General features: G+C 33.1%; 1 protein-coding gene across 3 annotated transcripts in view; it reads left to right on the top strand.

Moving 5' to 3' along the window:
• STPG2 (sperm tail PG-rich repeat containing 2) overlaps window positions 1–20,925 on the top strand; it is a 534,512-nt gene that overhangs the window by 296,648 nt on the left and 216,939 nt on the right. For all 3 annotated transcript variants that reach the window (XM_035726170.1, XM_035726169.1, XM_035726171.1), the window contains one exon: window positions 13,045–13,160. In XM_035726170.1, the coding sequence (XP_035582063.1) occupies window positions 13,045–13,160 (116 nt within the window). The remainder of the gene's footprint in view (window positions 1–13,044; window positions 13,161–20,925) is intronic.

Genomic DNA, 20,925 nt, shown 5'->3' with positions numbered 1-20,925 from the left:
ACTTTTTAAATTACTCAACAGTGAAACAAGTGAAATGCAAGGATTAATTTTCTTTTTGTGGTTCCAATGCCATGATCGTTAGGCTTTTCAAACTAGAATATTCTCATAAAAGTAATATGGAGTCTCTCTTTTACATTCCATTAGTTGTTTAAATTTTTCCACATTTTGATTAGCTTCATATTTATACTGTAGCTTTCTTATATAGTTATCTGAAATTATCTTTTAAAAAATTGTGGTGAAATACACATAACATAAAACTTACCATTGTAACCATTTTTAAGTGTACAGTTCAGTGGTACTAAGTGCATTTACATTGTTGTGCGGCCATCACCACCATCCATCCACACAACTCTTTTCATCTTGCAAAACTTAAAACTCCCTGCATTAAACAACAGCTTCCCCTCCAGCGCCTGGCAAGCACCATTTTACTTTCTTTCTCTATGAATTTAACTACTCTGGGTACCTCATATAAGTGGAATCATACAAATTATCTTTCTTTTTTCTTGTGTTGGTTATTATTTTATCCAAAGTTTCAATCACACTTTTTCTTTTTCTTTTCTTTTCTTTTCTTTTCTTTTCTTTTTAAACGGGTGGCCCTCTTTATTTTAGCTCTATTGATCTCTTTTTTGCGTGCATTGGTTTTCCTAAAAGACTGGTGTATATTAGTCCTGGACTTTCATTTTATTGAAATGGTGGCAGGACTTTATATTTCAAAACATCTTCAATTTTCTCATACATTGTCTTATTTTGCTTCATTGTCTTCTAATATCCAGTTTTGTTGATACAAATAAAGTAAGATAGCATTTTGAATTTTTTTTCCTTTGTAGGGGGACTTTGCCTTCTGTCTTCTTTTCTGTTGAAACATTTAGGATTTTTTTTTTATTTTTTTTATCTCCAGTGTTTTCTATTTTCTCTTTCTGGGAACTCTGGATTTGGACCTACCAGATTTTTTTTTTAATGTCTCTTTACTTTTCTATCATATTCTCTCTCTCTTTCTCCTTTTGCTTTAACTTCTGCAAAGTGTTTCCCCCCCCTTTGGCTATTTTTCTCATCTCATTAAGTTTTCTATAGTAACAGTTTTGTGCTCTTGAATACATTCTTGTTCTCTGATTGTTTTTTGTTTTATAGATGCAATATTATTGTAAATGTATTTTATATTATTTATTTAATTTTTAAAGTTATATTTTTTTCCCTAAAGAATCTCTTTCTCCTTTAGGGTCAGCTTTTAAATTTATTTTGGTCTTTGTCTTTCATGCTGCTAGCTCCTGTCATATGCCTGGTGGACTTTGCAGTCTGTTCATGTAAAACAAACAAAAAAAAGACTATCTATTTTGAGTACTCTTTGGATGCAGCAATATAAGTAGTACTATTCTCTCTTTTAACAACATTTCTGATTTGAAACTTTGTCTTGTTTGTTGAGGGCAGTGATATGTTGAATAGTGGGCTTTGGTTTAGGATGAATAAATAGAACAGCTAACTTCCCTCTCTCGAGTACCTCACCCTCACTTCTGTGTGCTCTTTTCTCTTAAATGCCAGCATGAGGCATGGTAGAGGGTGATGGGCAGAACACTGCATCTTAAACCGCTTAGTCATCTAATAGCCAAGGTAAATCAAAAAGGCCAGAGATAAGAAGAGTTTTGGTAGCAGTGCATTCCAAGGTGTTTCCGTTTTTCTGTACTATACCATTTAAAAAACACTTTATGGGCACCTGGGTGGCTCAGTGGGTTAAGCATCTGCCTTTGAGTCAGGTCATGATCCCAGCATTCTGGGATGGAGCTCCACTTCGGTCTCCCTGCTCAGTGGGGAGTCTGCTTCTCCCTCTCCCTCTGACCTCCCCCTACTCTGCTTGTGCTCTCTCTCTCAAATAAATAAATAAATAAATAGATAAATAAATAAATAAATAAATAAATAAAATCTTTTAAAAAATTTAAAAATACTTTAATAAAGAGCTATAGAAATAATACCTATTTGTGCTTAAAAAACAAAAACTCAGAAAACTATCAAAACAAGTAAGTAATTTGATAAAAGTTATGCGATTAAAACCCACCGTAAATGTTATTTTTAAAGGAAGGAAGGAAGGAAGGAAGAAAGACAAGGAAGGATACCCACTATTACCATACTTTCTTAACAAAGTAGGTGGTTCGTGCCAATACCTAAGGACAGAAGAACTACAAGGATTAAAAGAGATAAAATTATCTGTAATGTATGGTGATTAACATAACATAATAAAATAAAAAAATAATAAAATAAATCAGCAGCTAAAAAAATTATCTTTAATTTCAGATTAGAGCAACATAGAGCAAAACAACTTTTGAAAATCCAGGAACTACTAAAACTAATAAGAAATTTTAGCATACTTGCTAGATATAAGAATGACATACAGAGGGGCGCCTGGGTAGCTCCGTCATTAAGTGTCTGCCTTTGGCTCAGGTCATGGTCCCGGGGTCCTGGGATCGAGCCCCGCATCGAGCCCCGCATCGGGCTCCTTGCTCAGCGGGAAGCCTGCCTCTCCCTCTCCCACTCCCCCTGCTTGTGTTCCCTCCTTCACTGTGTGTGTCTCTCTGTCAAATAAATAAATAAAATCTTTAAAAAAATGACATACAGAATCTGTAACATTTCTCTATACTAGCAGTGATCATGTATAAAAAAATAATAAAAGTAAGTACAACTCCCAAAAGGAATGGAGTGTCTAGGAATTAACTAAGAAGACAAAAGTTTTCCATAAAGAGAATTTTTAAATTCTAATAATGGACAGAGATAATGGTCTGAATAAATGAGGAACTAATTCTAAGGTTCGTTAATGGGATGATTTTATATAAGGAAGATACCACTTTTCCCTATTTTAATCTATTAACATAATACCACTGATATTCCAGTTGGACTTTTTGAAGAAATTGATAAACACACTAAAGTTTATGTAAAAAAATAAACAAAACAAGAAACCCAAAGAGAAATTGGGCAAAGCATATGAAATTATTTTGTAGTCGGCATTGATTATTGTTTATTTTATTCTTCTCTATAGAAATTCAACTTATTCCAGAAAGACTCATATTCCTTCTTCTTAAAACTCATTTATTTTTATGTTACTACCATAAGAGTATAAAAATGAATGTTAATGTTTTTAAATTTCAGGGAATAACAATTATTGTAACAGAGCAAAAATAAACTCTCCTAGAAAGTTTGGCAATTACATGACAAAAACACAGGACTCTGACTTCAATGATAAAGTTCTCTTAAAAAGACTCATTGGAGTTACAATTATCAAGTCATTTCTAAGGAAAGAATAAATGCATTTTACAAAACAAATTGGCATGGGAAATAATGTAGTATCAAGTTTCATCTAAGTGTAGAACTCACTATTTCCCCTCGAGGCTTAAACAAATATTACATGAATGAGGGCTCTTATAAAATGTTATGTTTTGAAATAGATTTCATTAATGGTTTCTAGTGATAATTTATTTCTCCCTTTATGCACAAGTCTCTTCTCATACTAATAATGGATAGCTTATTTGCATATAAATAGGTTTCAGTATTTGCAGAAGCAGAGACCAAATATGTTTCTTTTTCTCCCTCTGGACATTGTTAAACAAATAAAAAAAGAAAAGAAGAAGAAGAGGGGAAGACAATACTGCAATAATTAGCAATGAGGAATTATAATAATTTTCTTGACCAAAAATTTTTGCAGGCAACTTTCTTTGGTGTTTTTATTGGTATACTTCATTTCAAAGGTTTAGACCTCTAGTAAAATAATAAAAAAAAGAATCTGCAGTTTTCTCAATGATGCTTTTTGGTATACCTATGGCTCAAATGAAAACAACAAAGCAGCTTGATATTGGTTATTGAAATGTTTACTATGGCCCTCTGGGTATCTTCTTCTAATTAGTTTTTACTGTTTCTGATGAGGGAGTATGTTCCATTCTAGATAAGGTAAATGCCACTTCTGTGACAATATTGCTTAATTAAATAAATCCTTTGTTTTTGAGATAACAAGTTGCATGCTTGTGATTAAGAGAATATTTCCTTCCTTTCAGTTAAAAAATGTACAGATGCTAATTTTTCAGTTATCATATGGTTAAAAGTACCAAGTCTTCAAAAAAAAATTCATTATAGAACATATGTCCTCCCTAAATATAATAAGAAGGCCTTTTAAGCCTACTTTCGTTATAACTCACGGTAGACATTAGTAAGGAAAGAACAATTAAATCAGTGCTTTTTAAAGATATCCACTTGATATTTAGCTTCTTGACTTTCAGTGTTTGAAATAGGATATGTTTCTGTATTATGGTTCTTTAAGTGAGTAAGGGGCATCGTCTTATGGTACACGTGGTATTTTTAAGTAATTCCTTCAGGAAATTAAGATAACAGCTGCTTTCTGGTAGGTTCAATATCTATTAATAAATGTGTCTTTCTGACCAGCAGAGGTCACTCAGTGTAAAGTGAATAATGACTTTAGCTTTCAAAAAAGACCGTAAACATGACCATTCTATTTGAGCAATTTTATTTTACTTGATTTCTGTTACTTGCATAAATCCCATTTTCATCTCTTGTTATACATGCTTGCCTAGGTGAGTGAGGTTGTTCCTCGGGGTCCAAGACCTTTCCAAACCTGAAGCCAAAAACATTCTGAAAGAAATAGTGAAGATGCTGTATTTGAATCTATGTTGTTTTGAATATTATACAGATCTTTTCTACCAGTTAAAAAAAAATAAGAGAGAAAAAGTCCTTCAGAGAACATGACACATTGTATTCCGCCACAGAGAGGCAGCCTTCACCAAAAGATGGGACTTAGGGCTGTTTGGTTTCTAGGAAAGCAGCATTTAACTCTCGATTTTTTAAAAATTTTTGTTTGTAACAGGTTTCGAAAGTAGCAGGATGTGGCATCCTTGACAGCTAGTGATGTGACAATATGGAGATTTGAAGACAATTTGATTTTTAGAATTGTGATATTTTTGTTTTCCTTAAATGTGTATGTACTTATAAATTTAAAAATATAGGTGTAAGAGCAAAATTACATCCTTATGGTATGCTAATGAATTAATAATCCAGGAACAAAATCCCTAAATTTATCATATAGACCCCAATTTATTCCATCTTCTAGACCTTATTCACCTTTTATAGAAATGTCATGTTCACGTGAAAGAATAACATTCTCATTTAACTAAGATGATATTTGTTTGGCCAATTTGATATTTTTGGAAAATGCTAGAGACAGCTAAAGATTAAGAAGGCAGTGTGAAGTAGAAAAGAGTTGTTAAAATCATAGAGCCAGTCATAGCTTAGCTATTAACTCAGTTTCCCGGAAAATTTAAATGGTTTAATTTTCCTTTCTTTGAGGGAGGTTCCAAGGATTTAAAGTAGGTTGAATGATGTGTCCTTACTCATCATGTGGCTTTGAGGAACTCTTCTGGGCCATTTTGTCCTCCTTTCCACAGGAGGAAACAAAAATTTAACAAGTTTTAGAGAATTTATGAAGGTCACATGGCTAGTATACAGAAATCTTGAATTTAAATTTTGGTTTAAGATTTATTCTGGGGGTGCCTGGGTGGCTCAGTAGGTTAAGCATCCAACTCTTGGTTTCAGCTCAGGTCATGATCCTAGGGTCCTGGGATTGAGTTCCACGTCGGGCTGCCTGCTCTGCAAGGAGTCTGCTTCTCCCTCTCCCCCTCCCCCTACTCGTTCTCTAAATCTCTCTCTCTCTCTTTCAAATAAATAAATAAAATCTTTAAAAAATTACTTATTCTGGAAAACAGTAGACTAAAATAAAATAGAGATGTGAATATACTTATACTTCACAAAATTTCATCTTCCATGATCATGAAGTAAGTTTTGCACATTTGGCCCAAAATTGAAATAGTGTGACATGGCCATAACAGAGTTCATAATGTGTTAAAAGATATACATTAAAAATGTAAGTCTCTGGGGGCGCCTGGGTGGCTCAGTCTGTTAAGCAGCTGCCTTCTGCTCGGGTCGTGATCCTGGGGTCCTGGGATCGAGCCCCATGTCTGGCTCCCTGCTCTGTGGAGAGCCTGCTCCTCCCTCTCCCTCTGCCTGCCACTCTGCCTACTTGTGCTCTCTCTCTGTCTCTGTCAAATAAATAAATAAAATCTTTTTTAAAAAAAAGCAAGTTTCTGGTGATGGCTATTAAAGAGGGCACATATTGAATGGAGCACTGGGTGTTATAGGCAAACAATGAATCGTGGAACACTACACCAAAAACTAATGATGTACTGTATGGTGATTAACATAACATAATAAAATAAAAAAATAAATAAAAATAAAGATGATTCCAGTGCAAAAAAATAAAAATAAAAAGTAAGTCTCCTTCCTATCTTAACACTGCCAGTCTCCTACTCCTCTCTCAGGCAATGATTATTCTAAATAATTTACAGACATTTATGTGATATATCATCTAAATATCATTTTCACATTGTAAATAGAAATAAGATCTTAAGGTATCCATTTTTGCATAGACAATTACTGGGAAAGAAAGTAAAATGAAAAGAAAATAATTAAAATGCTTAAGGTCACAGGAATAGATTCTAGTTGACTCAAAAACAGACTCTTCTTTCTTTGGTTTGGCTCGGTTCAGCTCAGTGAGCATTGATGGAAGCTCTACCATAAGTAGGCCCTGAGGCATAAGAGATTCAGATATATTCTGGAGAAATGATAGTCTCATCCATAATTTCAGAAGGTTTTTTCCTCTGGATAACTAATTCTTGAGATTATTTGAGAAAAAAATTTTGATGTTTAGATATATTTGCTAATTGCTACGTATTAAATTGTGGTTTAGAGGTCTAAAGCAATGGGATTTGTTAAAATTTTGTTCTCTTGTTTCCACTTTCAGAGAATATGATTTATTATTTTGGCATGAATCCAAGGAATCTACAATCTGACACTAATCTGGGTGATTCTGATGGCTATGGTCCATACACTACACTTTGGGAAAGATTAATTTAAATTGTATGGTGCTGAATATGATCCTCTTTGTTTTTTAGTCTTGATATTTCAAGCCATATAATAAGTTCAGCCAGAGGCCAGGGGAGAAACATGTCCACAGCTATGAAAAGGCTATGAATAGGCCCCGTGGGTCGTGGGTATTAAAGCTCGATGAGGAAACCATTTACTATTTGGAAATAAACTGTTAATATAAACAAATCCCACTGTTATTTGTCTTGGTTAAAATTAACTAGTGGTAGTTGATGGGAAGGCTTGCAAGGGAAGAATTCTGCTAAATTCTAGTAGCCTGATATTATTCCATGAAGTTATGGCAATAGTTAGAGAATATTTGTATTACATGATCACAGGAGCAGAGTGAGCAGAGAACCTGTAATGTGAAGGAAAAAAATCTTGTCTAGATTTAAATCTCAGTCTAGATTTAAGTTTACTGAAAGGAGCAAGAAGCTTTCTAAGATATTCAATGGTTAACCTAATAGTTTTTGTTTAATCTCTGATCAATGTAAGTAAAACATTTGCACATTTAAGTTGCAAATAAACATCTTAACCTTTGTTTAATTGGCTTGTCACTAAATTTATCATGTAGGCTCCTCTTCCAGAAAACTCTAAACTCTGTGAGTCTAGCTATATTATAGCAGAGCTAATCGGAGAAAAATTCAAATCTAAACACAATTAGGAGCCTAACAATTTTTAGTAAATTAAAGCAAATGGCAAATAGTTACATTTTAAAGTGGTAAAAATTAGCTGTTTGAATATTTTTGAAAAAAATCATTTATTTTCTATATCTTTCTTAAAGAATTTAGCTTGCTTAATATTAATCAAATGTTCAAAATAAATTTGGTGTTTATATTTAAAGAACTCTAATCACTTAATCTATGACCTGATGTGTTTTACAAAGATATAGCATTGTCATGATTTTTACATATAATGTTTAGAGATAAATGCCAGTCTTAGAGGGAATACCTTACTAATTCAGCTTTAATTGAATGTTAAAATAATGATGGGGATGTAAGAAGACTTGGAATATATGCTGAGACTTTACTTTTTTGCTTAGATAATTTTCTTGGCATTCTAGCTCCAAATATTTAAATAGGAACAGCGGGATGTAAAAACCAAAATTCAGTTATGAAAGGAAAGTTTGCAACTCTGCCAGGCCAGTTGTGAGGTATTTTACTTACCTTGAAAACAACTTCATATTTCATTGATTATTTGATTACTTTGTTCATTCATCAATAAAAATCACTCATGTGTTACATATTTATATACTACCTACTCAAAGTAGTAGTGGGTGAAAGATGATCATCCTTCCTTCCAGTTTGTTCCTAAATTCATACAGAAAGTGTATTATACATCTCGATTTACAAGACTAATGAAAGTCATTCAAATTTGCATAATGTACTTATCAGAGCAGGATCAGTTCAAAGACTTCATTTGGTAGGACTTATGGATGGATGCACATTTTGGTAAGAATTTCATTAGAATGTATTTAGAAGTACATGGAAAAACAGACGTTGCTGTCTGAAGATATATTTTAGTCAAGCCAAATCTATCTGATTTTGTATTTCCACGTCATAACAGTGATGGCCCTATTCCTTACTCAATGCTAGGAACACATGTTTTAACAGGTGGATGATTTAGGTAGACTCCAACTGATGCAATTCTCAGTCTACTTAGGTTGGAGTGCATTATAATAGACCATGTCTTAGGGACTGAGTTGGCAATAATTCTTAGATACTCTATAGTAATTTTAAGATATCAATCTCAAGTATTTAAGATCTTATTTCTTAAAACATGTAATTCCCATTTTGTTTTTGATCAGAAACGTTAACAGGATGGTAAAACATACGTGGAATTTTGGTTAAAAGTTTATGCATTATTGAGACTCTTGTCTGTTTTTTCTCATCACCTATAGGCTCAATTTAATAGTCTACAATTATTTGGTCATAATCTGAAGTGCCATTTCATTACCTCACGTCTTAGAAGCAGGAGAAGAGCATTAAACCTAAATGTGGCTTTGACATTGATGATAATAGTTCCTTGTGTACTAATGTTTTGTCTTAGCTATTATTTCATTCGTAGAGCTGAAGAATAAAATCAGCATGAGAAAATGTGTTCCATAAAAACTCAACTCTCTAAATGACATTTTAAAGCCATGTGGTCCGTTTTAATGAACAATTTCCTAGATGCTTTTTAATTCCTAAAGATATGCTCACACATGGGATATTTACTTTTCAGTAGTTTTCTTTCAGCTTCACATGAAAAAAAATGATTTGGTATTCATAAGCAAAATTCACTATGTAATTTATAAATTTAAGCTCGTTATGAAGACAGCCATTTTTTAATCTGAGGTTTTGTAGCTTTATTTATAGAAATAGTTATTTCTGAGTCCACTCTAATGTACCAACATGATTTTTATTTTAAATTATTCATTGTTCCTGTTCTCTCCTATTTTTGCCCTAGAGCATTGGTTGACATTTCATAGAGAGTTGGTTGGCATAGGCTGGAAAATATGTAATTATAAGAATCACCTGCTCTTGAATTCCCATTATATAATAGTCGTGATTCAGGCAGACTTTCCATAGGCGTTTGATTTGGAATGAGAAGTTTTCTTCTTCCATGACCTGTGATTAAAATGTAGCATTTTGGTAAATAAATAGAAGATAATTTCTGCATAATTTATCCATGAATCATAGCTGGTGAAGCAATGTAAATTTTTGACCTGTATTATATAAGCAGTAACATATGTAATTGGAAATATATTTTAAGATCAAGTACAATAAAACTGTTTTTTTTTAATGCTCCGTAGCCTAAAGTAAACTAAGTACTAACATGAAACAAGATGCATATTGAGAGTTTTGCTTTACTTAATGCTCCTCAAAGGAATTCCAATAAAAGAAAATCCACTAAAACTACATTTGAATATTTTCTTTTCTTTTAATGAGTTATAATCATGAAGGTAAATATTTATCAGTTGCTGTAGCATGATAGTAAGGACAGGGAATAGACTGTATTTCATTTCATAGTTGAAAATGAAATTTACTGATATAACAGTGTTTGGTTAATAGCCTTACCTGTTGCATTAACCTTTATACATCTTTATGGTTAAAGTCACAATTTTTAATTAATTGACTGTGGAATCATGCATCCAGTTCCTGATGATAAGTTTGTGTTCTTTTCTGCATACTGCAGTAACTGATACATTTTCCCATGTGTAGTTTAGTTTGTATATATCTATTTGTAAAGATATGTACGTATATGTACATTGTTTCTCTGCACTATGAATAGAAATTATATTATTCCAAAGTCATGCATGCAAGATGGCATTTGCTACAACACTTTGTCTTTTAGCAGATCAAGACACTTGAGCTTCTTAGTCCATTCTGACTGCTATAACAAAAATGCTGTAGACAGGGTAGCTTAAATAGTGTAAGTTTATTTCTCACAGTTACTGGAGTCTGGGAAATCCAAAGTCAAGATGTCCAAAGTGACATTTGAATTAGGAAGGGCCTTCCTCCTGACTTGCAGATAGACATTTGTATACACAGCAGAGAAAGAATGAGAATGAAAATATATTCTCTCATGTCTCTTTCTGTAAGGGCAATAATCCCATCGCGAGGGGCTCCACTCTTTGACCTAATTACCTTCTTTTTTTTTTTTTAAGATTTTATTTATTTGAGAGAGAACCAGAAAGAGAACAGAGAGGGGAGGGGCAGAGGGAGAAGTGGGCTCCCCACTGAGCAGGGAGCCTGATGCAGGGCTTGATCCCAGGACCCTGGGATCATAACCTGAGCCAAAGGCAGCTGTCTTAATGGACTGAGCCACCTACGTACCCCCACCCCCATTACCTTCTGAAGCCCTCATCTCCAAATATGATGATCACATTGGTGATTAGGGTTTTAATATATGAATTTGGTGGGGGGGGCACAAACATTCAGTTCATAGCAGCTTCCCACAAGGACTTTATAATTTTGTATATCTATCCTATTAATTCAATTGACGTTAGAAGGATTGAAATAGAGCCAAATCTCATCTTTTATTGTAAAAGTTGAAGTATCTTATGTTAATGAAGCTAAAGCCTTAAAAATATTTCATGTGAATTTATCAATTCTAATATATTTTAGTTTTGAAAACATCTTCAGGGATCTATTCTTCAAAGTGGTAGTTTTTAATTGCATGTATACTAGGGAGATGGAGGCATAATTTTTGTATTCTGCTTACATCTTTATATCTACTATTTCACTGTTTATGTCCATTGTCAATATTCTGTGCTCATGTTGTTCTTTCCTCTCTCCACACTTCTTCTCTCCACACTCTCTCTCCTTCCTCTCTCCCTCTAATTTAGTTTCATTCATCATCCCTGTTCCACACACTCCACGGTGACCTGTCTGTGATGTCTCCTCTTGCAACATTTGATATAGTAAGACCTCTAAGCACTCTCTGGAAATACAGGCCTGGCATGTGACAGATACTCAATAAGTATTGGTTAACATGTGAATGGAGAAAAGAAAAAACACCCTCCCTGTTTTCTCTCTTTGATGTTGTACTAGCAGTATTCTACTCACTAGACTATTTCCTTCTTTGACTTTCCCTCTCCCTTCCTATGTGCAGCACCACCAAGTTTCAGTCCTCAGTTATTACATTTTCTCTGTCATGTTCTTTTGCTTAAAGAAACTTCAACTATCACCTTTATGTGAATAACTCCTTTCCTTTTCCCCAGAACAACTTTCTCATGAGCTTCAGTTATGTATTTCCAGTTGTCTTCTGAACATTTCTATTTGGATATGCTGCCATCTTTTCAGACAAAAACTGGTTCAAAACCAAACACACGATGTTCCTCTTCAATGATATCTCTTCTGTGTTTTCTTATTTTTGTCACAGTGTTGCCTTTTTATTGGCCATTATTTATTTTTATTTTCTTCCAGTCACTATACATATTAAATATTTATTTCATCTCTTAGAAAATATTCTGAGTTGTTCTTCCTTTCCCTTAGCAATGTTAGTAAACTCCTTATTAGTGTCCCTAAAATAAAACATCAAGTCATCCCATCCTATAATGTACTGCCAAAGTTTATTTCATAAACTACCTCTTTCTTCATGAATCTCCTTTAGTGTAAAACCTTCAGGAGCTACCCACTACCTGTGGAATTAGTTTCCAAAAGATTTTTTGTTATTTATTTATTTATTTATTTTTAAAGATTTGTTTATTTTAGAGAGAGTGCACATGTGTGCAAGAGTGGGGGGAGGGGCGGAGGGAGAGAATCTCAAGCAGACTACCTGCCCCTGCTGAACTCTATCCCAGGACCCATGAGATCATGACCTGAGCCAAAACCAAGAGTCAGATGCTTAACTGACTGAGCTACTCAGGTGCCCCTCCAAAAGCTTTAAAAAATTATTAGACAATTTTAGTTAAAAAAATGTATATAGGACCCAAACAAAGAAGAGTAAATCTAAAGCTGTTTTGAATGAAAATAATTCAGGCTCCTATTTGGGCTTTACCTATACATTTTTCCCTAGGCACTTCTGTGGAATTCAGGACACTTTAGAATACAATTTGAAATCTATTGGCTCTAATACAAAATCCTTATTTAGGGTTAGGCCCTAGTCCATTCAACCAGTTTGTTCATTACATCCAGTCGTTCCATGTGAATTCCATCTTTCTACCTTGGCTTCTATTATGTTTAGCACCCAGAATGCTATTCAACTACTTTTTTGCTTCTTTAAGTCTTATTCATATTTCCGAATGCATTTCAAGCACTACATCTTTGCTGAATTTATGAATGCCTTTTTAGGAAATAAAAAACTTGGGCGTCTTTTTTCATGATCTATATGTATCTTGGGAGGGCACTGTTTTCTTTTTTGGGAAAATACTTCTGTATTACATTTAATTATTAGATAGACAAATGTCACTTTTTTTGTGCTTATTATATTTTAAAACCCTAACCTGAATGATTTTAAGCATTCAAAAAAAATGGGTCCAAGATTGTTTGATGCTAAAATTATACATTAAGAGCACAAATCTAAGAATAATAATGTGACCCAAATCAATAATTTTAACATACTTTATTATTTTCTACATTTGTTTTCTTTTAGGGCCTGCAACATATGACCCCATTTTAAGGAAATCTTGCTCCATACCCTTATTTGTTAAAGCATCAAAGCGTTTTAAAGATTCCAAAGAGATTACTCCTGGTCCAGCGACATATGAGGTTTGTCAATAATATATCTCTTTTATCAGTAACAAAAGAATAGAATAATTTCCAGAAAGTACTGAAAATGTCTACATTTTTTATAGTCTACGTGTTTTATTCATATTTGACTAATCAAAATCTTTTGGTTATGGAAGGCATTTTTAAAAAATTTATTTATTTATTTATTGAGCAAGAGAGAGCATAAGCTGGTGGGGAGGGGCAGAGGGAGAGGGAGAGAGAATCTTAAGCAGGCTCCACACTCAGCATGATCCTAAATTGGGGCTTGATCTCCCTGAGATCAAGACCTGGGCTGAAATCAAGAGTCTGACACTTAACTGAGCCACCCAGGTGCCCCAGAAAGGCATTTTTAAATACATTCTGACATTGTTTTAAAGATTGATTTATGAATTATTTAATTTATCAATTTATCTATAAATGTCCACTACAGCATTGATATATATATATTTTTTACATCTCTGCAACTTTAAAAACTAGTTGTTTACATACACAAATGGAAAATTTTAAATATTTATTGCAATTATGAATTTATTAGACAGCTCAGAAGGTAGAGTGTTGGTCCAATAAAATCATGTATTGATCTTTTAACTTCTTTTAATAAGTATAGATGCTGTAGTTTAGATTCATAATAAATAAAGGACTCTTTTAAGCTCTGGGCCTTCTGATTATAAGGAGGCTTAAGTAAATCTGCAGGTTTTAAATCTGTGTTCACAATTGGCCTTAATTCCTCATCTAGGATGAATAAGTCCCCCATTCCCACTCTACTATTAAAAGAAATATTTTATAGTGGCCTATAGCAAGTAATTTAAGAATTAATACTCAGTGCAAACCACAGTGAATATTGTTTTCTGGGTTAGTTAATGACAAGTTCATTTTTCTTGAATGTATGCTTTCTACTTATTTAAAATGTCATAATCTAAATAATTCTTCAGCATTCTGCCAAAGCAAATTCATAATATAACATATGGAAAAAAAGAAAAAGAAAATAAAATGAATGATAAAAGAGTTGTTATTTTACTTGTGGGTTGTTGATTCCCCCAAAAGACCACTGCTAATTCCTACTGATTAAGCAATGCTAATTTCATTTACTTCAGAAAGGGAGAATCTGCTAGATGGTCTTAATAGTTTTTCTGAAGGTGCAAGTCAAGGGACGTATGATGTTTTAGGACCTGGGCTGTGTGATGTAAGACAGGTCTTACAAATGGGGATTTGGTTGGGATTGGGCAAAGTTTATGACTTGTTTACTTTGAGTTATTGGGTGCAGCGAGGGAGTGTCTTGAGGCAAGTCTTGATCAGTAAGCTATCAGTCTTCATAAGTTAGGTGGTATAGCTGTTCATAGTCTGATCATATTATCATATTAAATCATTAGCTGAACCCTTCTCCCCTACTTTTTAAAACTGATTTTAATGGTATTTACAAATAATAAAGTCAGTAAATCTAATGTTATCCTTTTATTTTGTGATACATTTATCATAGAAGATGTATTTACTAGTCTTCTAGTATTTAAAGATGTTCTTTTTATTTCATAAGATTTTATAATTATATTTATACTTCCTCATAGTCATTTACTAGAGCAAATTATTTTCTATGTCAAAGGAAAACATTTATTGGGTTAGTGATGATGTTTATTCAGGTGTTGCCTGAAATTTCAGACTAATATTTCCTATATATATATATATACTGCACTGCAAGGTAACTTTCCTGTTGAGAAATGAGTAATATTTTTTGCCTTCCAACACCATTTGTTTTTTCTTTAATATTTGAAAACTTTTTTGAACAGGTAATTTTCCTTAAAAATTTTCCTTCTTATAAGAAAAAGTTATTTTTAATCAGATAGGCCAATAAATTACTAAGTCCTTTTATTATAACTTGCTCATATTTTTTAGTTTGATACTTTTTTATCTATTGACTTTAGTAAGTTTAAGTTGGTAACTCTTGAGAAGACATTTGCCTAAATATTTTACTTTTTTAACAGAAAAAGATGGTTCTAGAAATTTAGAACATTGTTTTCAGACTGCAATATTATGTTCTACTTAAAAAGTGCTTAAATTTGTAGGACTTGTGCCATCATTGGTTATAGGTTTTCAGTGTCACATATGCATACCGGATCCAACTTATCCAATGTGGGTGGTACTTACAATAATATCTATAATAGCTCTCTTAAGTTACGAAACCACTTTTGCAAAGTCTGCTTGCCATTTTTATTCTTGTGTGAATAATCTTTTGAGTTTCCCAGGCAGAATTAGTGTTTTCCTTTTTTTTTTTTTTCTCTTTTTGGTGTGTGTGTTGGGGGGAGTGGTCAGAGTTGTCATTGGAACATTATTCACTATCTTTCAATTATAAGCTAATCTGTTTTTCTCTTTTGCTCCTTCCAGTTGTTGATATTCATTGGTTCACTATCACTGACCCTTTTGAAGATAAAATGAAAGCTAGGGGCTTTTTACTTAGGGAGAAAATTTTGCATGTATGCTCATAACAAAAACCTGTGTATACAATTTTAGATGGTTTATTAATCTACAAAAGCTCACTTATGGCTTCAATCAAGAACTCCCAATAGTAGATTCTGAACTCCATGAGAGCAAGACTTATTTACTTTTATTTTATTAGGTCTTCAACCACAGAATCTGGCATATAGTAGCATATTAATAAACGCTTATAGTATAAAGCAACAAAATGGTTAATGCTAGGATTTTCTTCCCAGGATTAAATCATTAATCTTTACCTATGAATAAAGATTTACTTACTAATTTAGTTCTCAGTGAGAAGAATATGTATATGTCCTTTTAAAACAGCAGCAGGTTTTACTGACAAATTCACATTCTCTTGTTGAGTAAGTCTTCTCACTAAATGCCAACTTTTTAAGGTTTACATGAGGGACTACATTATTTTCTGGAATTTAAAATTGACAGTTATTGTATGAGAATATTTTAAAAACTAGATAGAAGAAATTTCAATGAATTTAACTTAAAAAAATCCTCATTTAAATATACAGAAAAATTTAAGTACACCTCTCTTTAAAACAAACTCTACTGAAATTAATTGAAATTTAATAATACAAGTAATTTAAAATATGTTTTCTACTTTTTGAGATATAATTGATGTAGGTATGTATTATAAATTATTGCCACAATGAGGTCATAATAAATGATGCCATCACCTTGCATAGTTACCATTTTTTTTGTGTGTGTGGCAATAACAGTTAATACCTACTCTTAAAGGTTAAGACCTATTACCTTGAAGTAATAACATAGTATTTTTAACTATAGTCACCACCATGCAGTATATAAGATCTCCAGAATTTGTTCATTTTCTAATAGAAGGTTTATACCTTTTACCCAATTTCTTTCTATTTCTTCTATTTCCTAGTCCCAGGCAACCACCATTTTACTATGTCTCAATCATTTCAGCTGTTACATACAAGTGAGAACATACAATATTTATCTTTCTCTGTCTAACCTATTTCACTTAGTATAATGCCTTCAAGATCCATCCATGTTGTCACAAATGGCAGGATTTTTTTTTTAATGGTGGAATAATATTCCGTTGTTATTCACACACACCACAACTTCTTTATCCATTCATCCATTAATGGATACTTATATTATCCTATATCTTTACTACTGTGAATAATGCTACAGTGACAGGGGAGTACAGATGTCTCTTCAAAATAATAATTCATTTCCTTCAGAATATATACCCCGAAGTGGAACTGCTGGATATGGTAGTTCTATTTTTAATTTTTGAGGAATTTCCATACTGTTTTCCATAGTGGCTGTACCAATTTACACCCCCACCAACAGTGCACAATAGTTCCCTTTTATCTACATTCTTACCAACATTTGTTATCTCTTGTCTTTTTGATGTTAACCATTCTAACAGATGTGAGGTGATATCTCATTGTGTTTTTGATTTGCATTTCCCTGATGATGAGTGATGTTGAGCACCTTTTCATGTACCTGTTGACCATTTGTATATCTTCTTTGGAAAAATATTTATTCAGGTCCTCTGCCCATTTTTTAGATTTTTCTTCTATTGAGTTGTATGAGTTCCTCATATATTTTTTATATTATCCCCTTATCAGATAGATGGTTTGCATATATTTTCTCCCATTCCATGGGTTGCCTTTTCATTTTTATTGTTTCTTTTGCTGAACAGAAACTCTTCAGTTTGATGTAGTCCTGCTTGTTTATTTTAGTTACACTTGGTATCATATCTAAAAGAATCATTGCAAAGACTAATGTCAAGGAGCTTCTTCCCTATGTTTTAGGAGTTTCATGGTTTTAGGTGTTAGATTTAAGTCTTTAATTCAATTTTTTTGTGAGTAGTATAAGGGTGCAATTTTATTCTTTTGCAAGTAGCTATCCAGTTTTCCTAAAACCATTATTTGAAGAGACTATCCTTTACCCATTGTGTATTGTTGGTGTCCTTATCAAGGATTAGTTGATCATACATGCAAAAGTTAATTTCTGGGCTCTCAATTCTATTGTCCTTCTATATATGTCTGTTTTTAGGCTAGTACCATACTGTTTTGATTACTACAGCTTTGTAATATATTTTGAAATTAGAAAGTGTTATGCCTCTAGCTTTGTTGTTCTTTCTCAGGATTGCTTTGGCTGCTTGGGGTCTTCTGTGGTTTCATACAAATTTTAGGAGTGTTTTTTTCTATTTCTGTGAAAAATGCCTTTGGGATTTTGATAGAGATTGCATTGAATGCACATTTTAACATTGTTAATTTTTCCAGTTCATGGACAAGGGAAATATTGCTATTTATTTGTGTCTTCTTCAAGTTTTTTCATCATTGTCCTATAATTTTCAGTGTAAAGATCCTTAACTTTATCCTTAAGTATTTTATTATTTTTGATGCTATTATAAATGGGATCATTTAAAAAATATTTTTGGATAGTTTGTTGTTAGTGTATAGAAATGTACCTGATTTTCTTTTTTTGTATTTATTTTGTATCCTGTAACTTCACTGAATTCATTTATTATTTCTAACAATTTATTTGTGGCATCTTTAGGATTTTTCTATATATAAGATTATGTCATCTGCAAACAGATAATTTCACTTCTTTCTTTCTAATCTGGATGACATTTATTTCTTTTTCTTGGCTAACTGCTCTTGGTAGGACTTCTAGTGCCAAGTTAAATAGGCATGGGTAGAGTGAGCACCTTGTCTTGGTTTTGGTTTTAGCAAAAAAGCTTTCAACATTTTATTACTGAATATAATATTAGCTGTGGGCATGTTATATATGATCTTTATTATATTGAGGTATGTTCATTCTATATCCAATTTGTTGAGGGTTTTTATCACGAAAGGATGCTGGATTTTGTTAAATATGTTTTTTTGCATGTATTGAGATGATCATATGATTTTTATCTTTTATTCTGTTAATGTGCTACATCACATTTATTGATTTGTGCATGTTGAACCATCCTTGCATCCCAGAGATAAATCTCACTTGATCATGATATAAGATCCTTTTAAGGTGCTGTTGAATTCAGTGTGGTAGTATTTTGTTGAGAAATTACATCATCAAGTATTAATGGCATGTAATTTTCTCTTCCTGTAGTATCCTTATGTAGCTTTGCTATCAGGGAAATGCTGGCTTTGTAAAATGAGTTTGAGAGTGTTATCAGTTCATCAAATTTTTGGAAGAGTTTGAGAATGATTGGCATTGATTCTTTAAAACTTAAGTAGAATTTACCAGTGAAACTATCTGATCCTGGGCTTTTCTTTGTTGGGAGGTTTTTGATTACTGATTCAATCTTCTTTCTAGTTGTAGGTCTATTCAGATTTTCTATTTTTTTCATAACTTATTGTTGGTAGGTTGTATGTTATAGGAATTTATCCATTTCTTCTAGGTTATTCAATTTCTTGGTGTAAATTGTTCATAAGAGTTTCTTATGATACTTTGTGTTTCTGTGGTGTCAGTTGTAATGTCTCCTCTTTGATTGATGATTTTGTCTTCTCTTTTTTCCTTAGTCTAGCTAAAGGTTTGTCAATTTTCTTTTTTTAAAGATTTTATTTATTTATTTGAGAGAGAGAGTGAGAAAAAGAGCATGAGCAGGGGGAGGGGCAGAGGGAGAAACAGACTCCCTGCTGAGTGGGGAGTCCGAAGCATGTGATCCCGGAACTCTGAGATCGTGACCTGAGCTGAAGGCAGGTGCTTAACCAGCTGAACCACCCAGGTGCCCCAGATCTGTCAATTTTCTTTCTTCCTTTTTCTTTAAAAAAAAAAAGCAGACTTTTTTTTCATTCATCTTTTGTATTTTTTTTCTGGTCTTTATTTCATATACTTCTGTTCTGATCTTTGTTGTCTCCTTCCTTCTGCTTACTTTGGACTTAATTTGTTCTTTCTCTAGTTTCCTAAGATGTAAAGTTAGTTTTTTTTTATTTGTGATCATTTTTGTTTTTTCTTAATGTAGGTATTTAATGCTATAAACTTTCCTTTCAGAACTGCTTCTACTACATCTCATAAATTTTGGTATGTTGTGTTTCCATTTTCATTTGTTTCAAAATATTTTTTGACTTCTCATTTGATTTCTTCTTTGACCCATTTGTTGTTCAATTTCTACATATTTGTGAATTTTTCAGTTTTTTCCCTTTTATTGATTTCTAATTTCATACCATTGGGGTTGGAAAAATATATTTGTTATATTTCATTCTCCTTACATTTGCTAAGGCTTGTTTTGTGGCCTAATACAATCTGTCTTGGAAACTGTTTCTTGTGCACTTGAAAATAATGTATTCTTTTGCTATTGCATAGAATATTCCATATATGTCCATTAGGTCTTTCTGGTCTCAGGTGTAGTTCAAGTCCAATATTTTCTTATTGATTTTCTATCTGGGTAATCTATCCATTTTTGAAAGTGATGATTGAAGTCCTCTACTCTTACTGTATTGTCTGTTTCTCCCTTCGGGTCTATTAGTGTTTGCTTAATACATTTAAGTACTCTGTTGTTGGGTGCATATATACTTACAATTGTTATATCCTCTTGATGAATTGACCGCTTTGTGATTATATAATGACTTAGTCTGCTTTTATAATTTTTTACTTAAAGTCTATTTTTTATGATATAAGTATAGCTCTCTTATTTCCTACTTGCATAGAATATCTTTTTCTGTCCCTTCACTTTCAATCTATGTGTATCCTTAAACCTGAAATACCCATATAGTTGTGTATTTTTTTAAAATCCATGTAGACACTCTATGTCTATGATAGGTAAGGACTTACTCATGCCACTTTATTATTTTATAGCTGTTTTATCTTGTACTTGTACAGCTGCAGAAGTCAAAGCTGGCTATGGTCGTGTCCCCTAGGGTTTGACATGGGCAGGGAGGGACTCAAGTGGTTGGTATCTTACGCTTGTTGAGCCACAAATACCTTGGATGAATGCCACTGTGGTCCTAGATTCTGGCAGGGGTGGTTGGGGGAGTGGAGGGAGTGAGAAAGGACTCATGTGGCTGGCATCAGTGAATTTGAATACTTGTGAGGGGAAAGCTAGTGAAATCTACTGGGGGTCTGCAACAGCTGTGCTGACCTTAGGCTTTGTTGGTGGTGAAATCTGAATTTGTCTGCAGAGTAGGTCTCTGTGAACTGCAATTGCTTATGATGCATGATTGCTAATAATAGCCTCTGCTTTTTCTTTCTTGTTTCTAGCCAGCTCTAGATGTCTTGGTTTTGTTGGTCTGGGTAGGGTGAAACCAAAGCAAGACTTTCCTACAGTACCCCAACAGGCTGGAGAAGCTGGTCACTCGCTCTG

Source organism: Zalophus californianus, chromosome 2, assembly GCF_009762305.2.
Source record: "Zalophus californianus isolate mZalCal1 chromosome 2, mZalCal1.pri.v2, whole genome shotgun sequence".
Classification (NCBI taxonomy): Eukaryota; Metazoa; Chordata; class Mammalia; order Carnivora; family Otariidae; genus Zalophus; species Zalophus californianus.
Note: the sequence above shows the minus strand (reverse complement) of the source record. Positions and strands in the feature narration are given on the sequence as shown.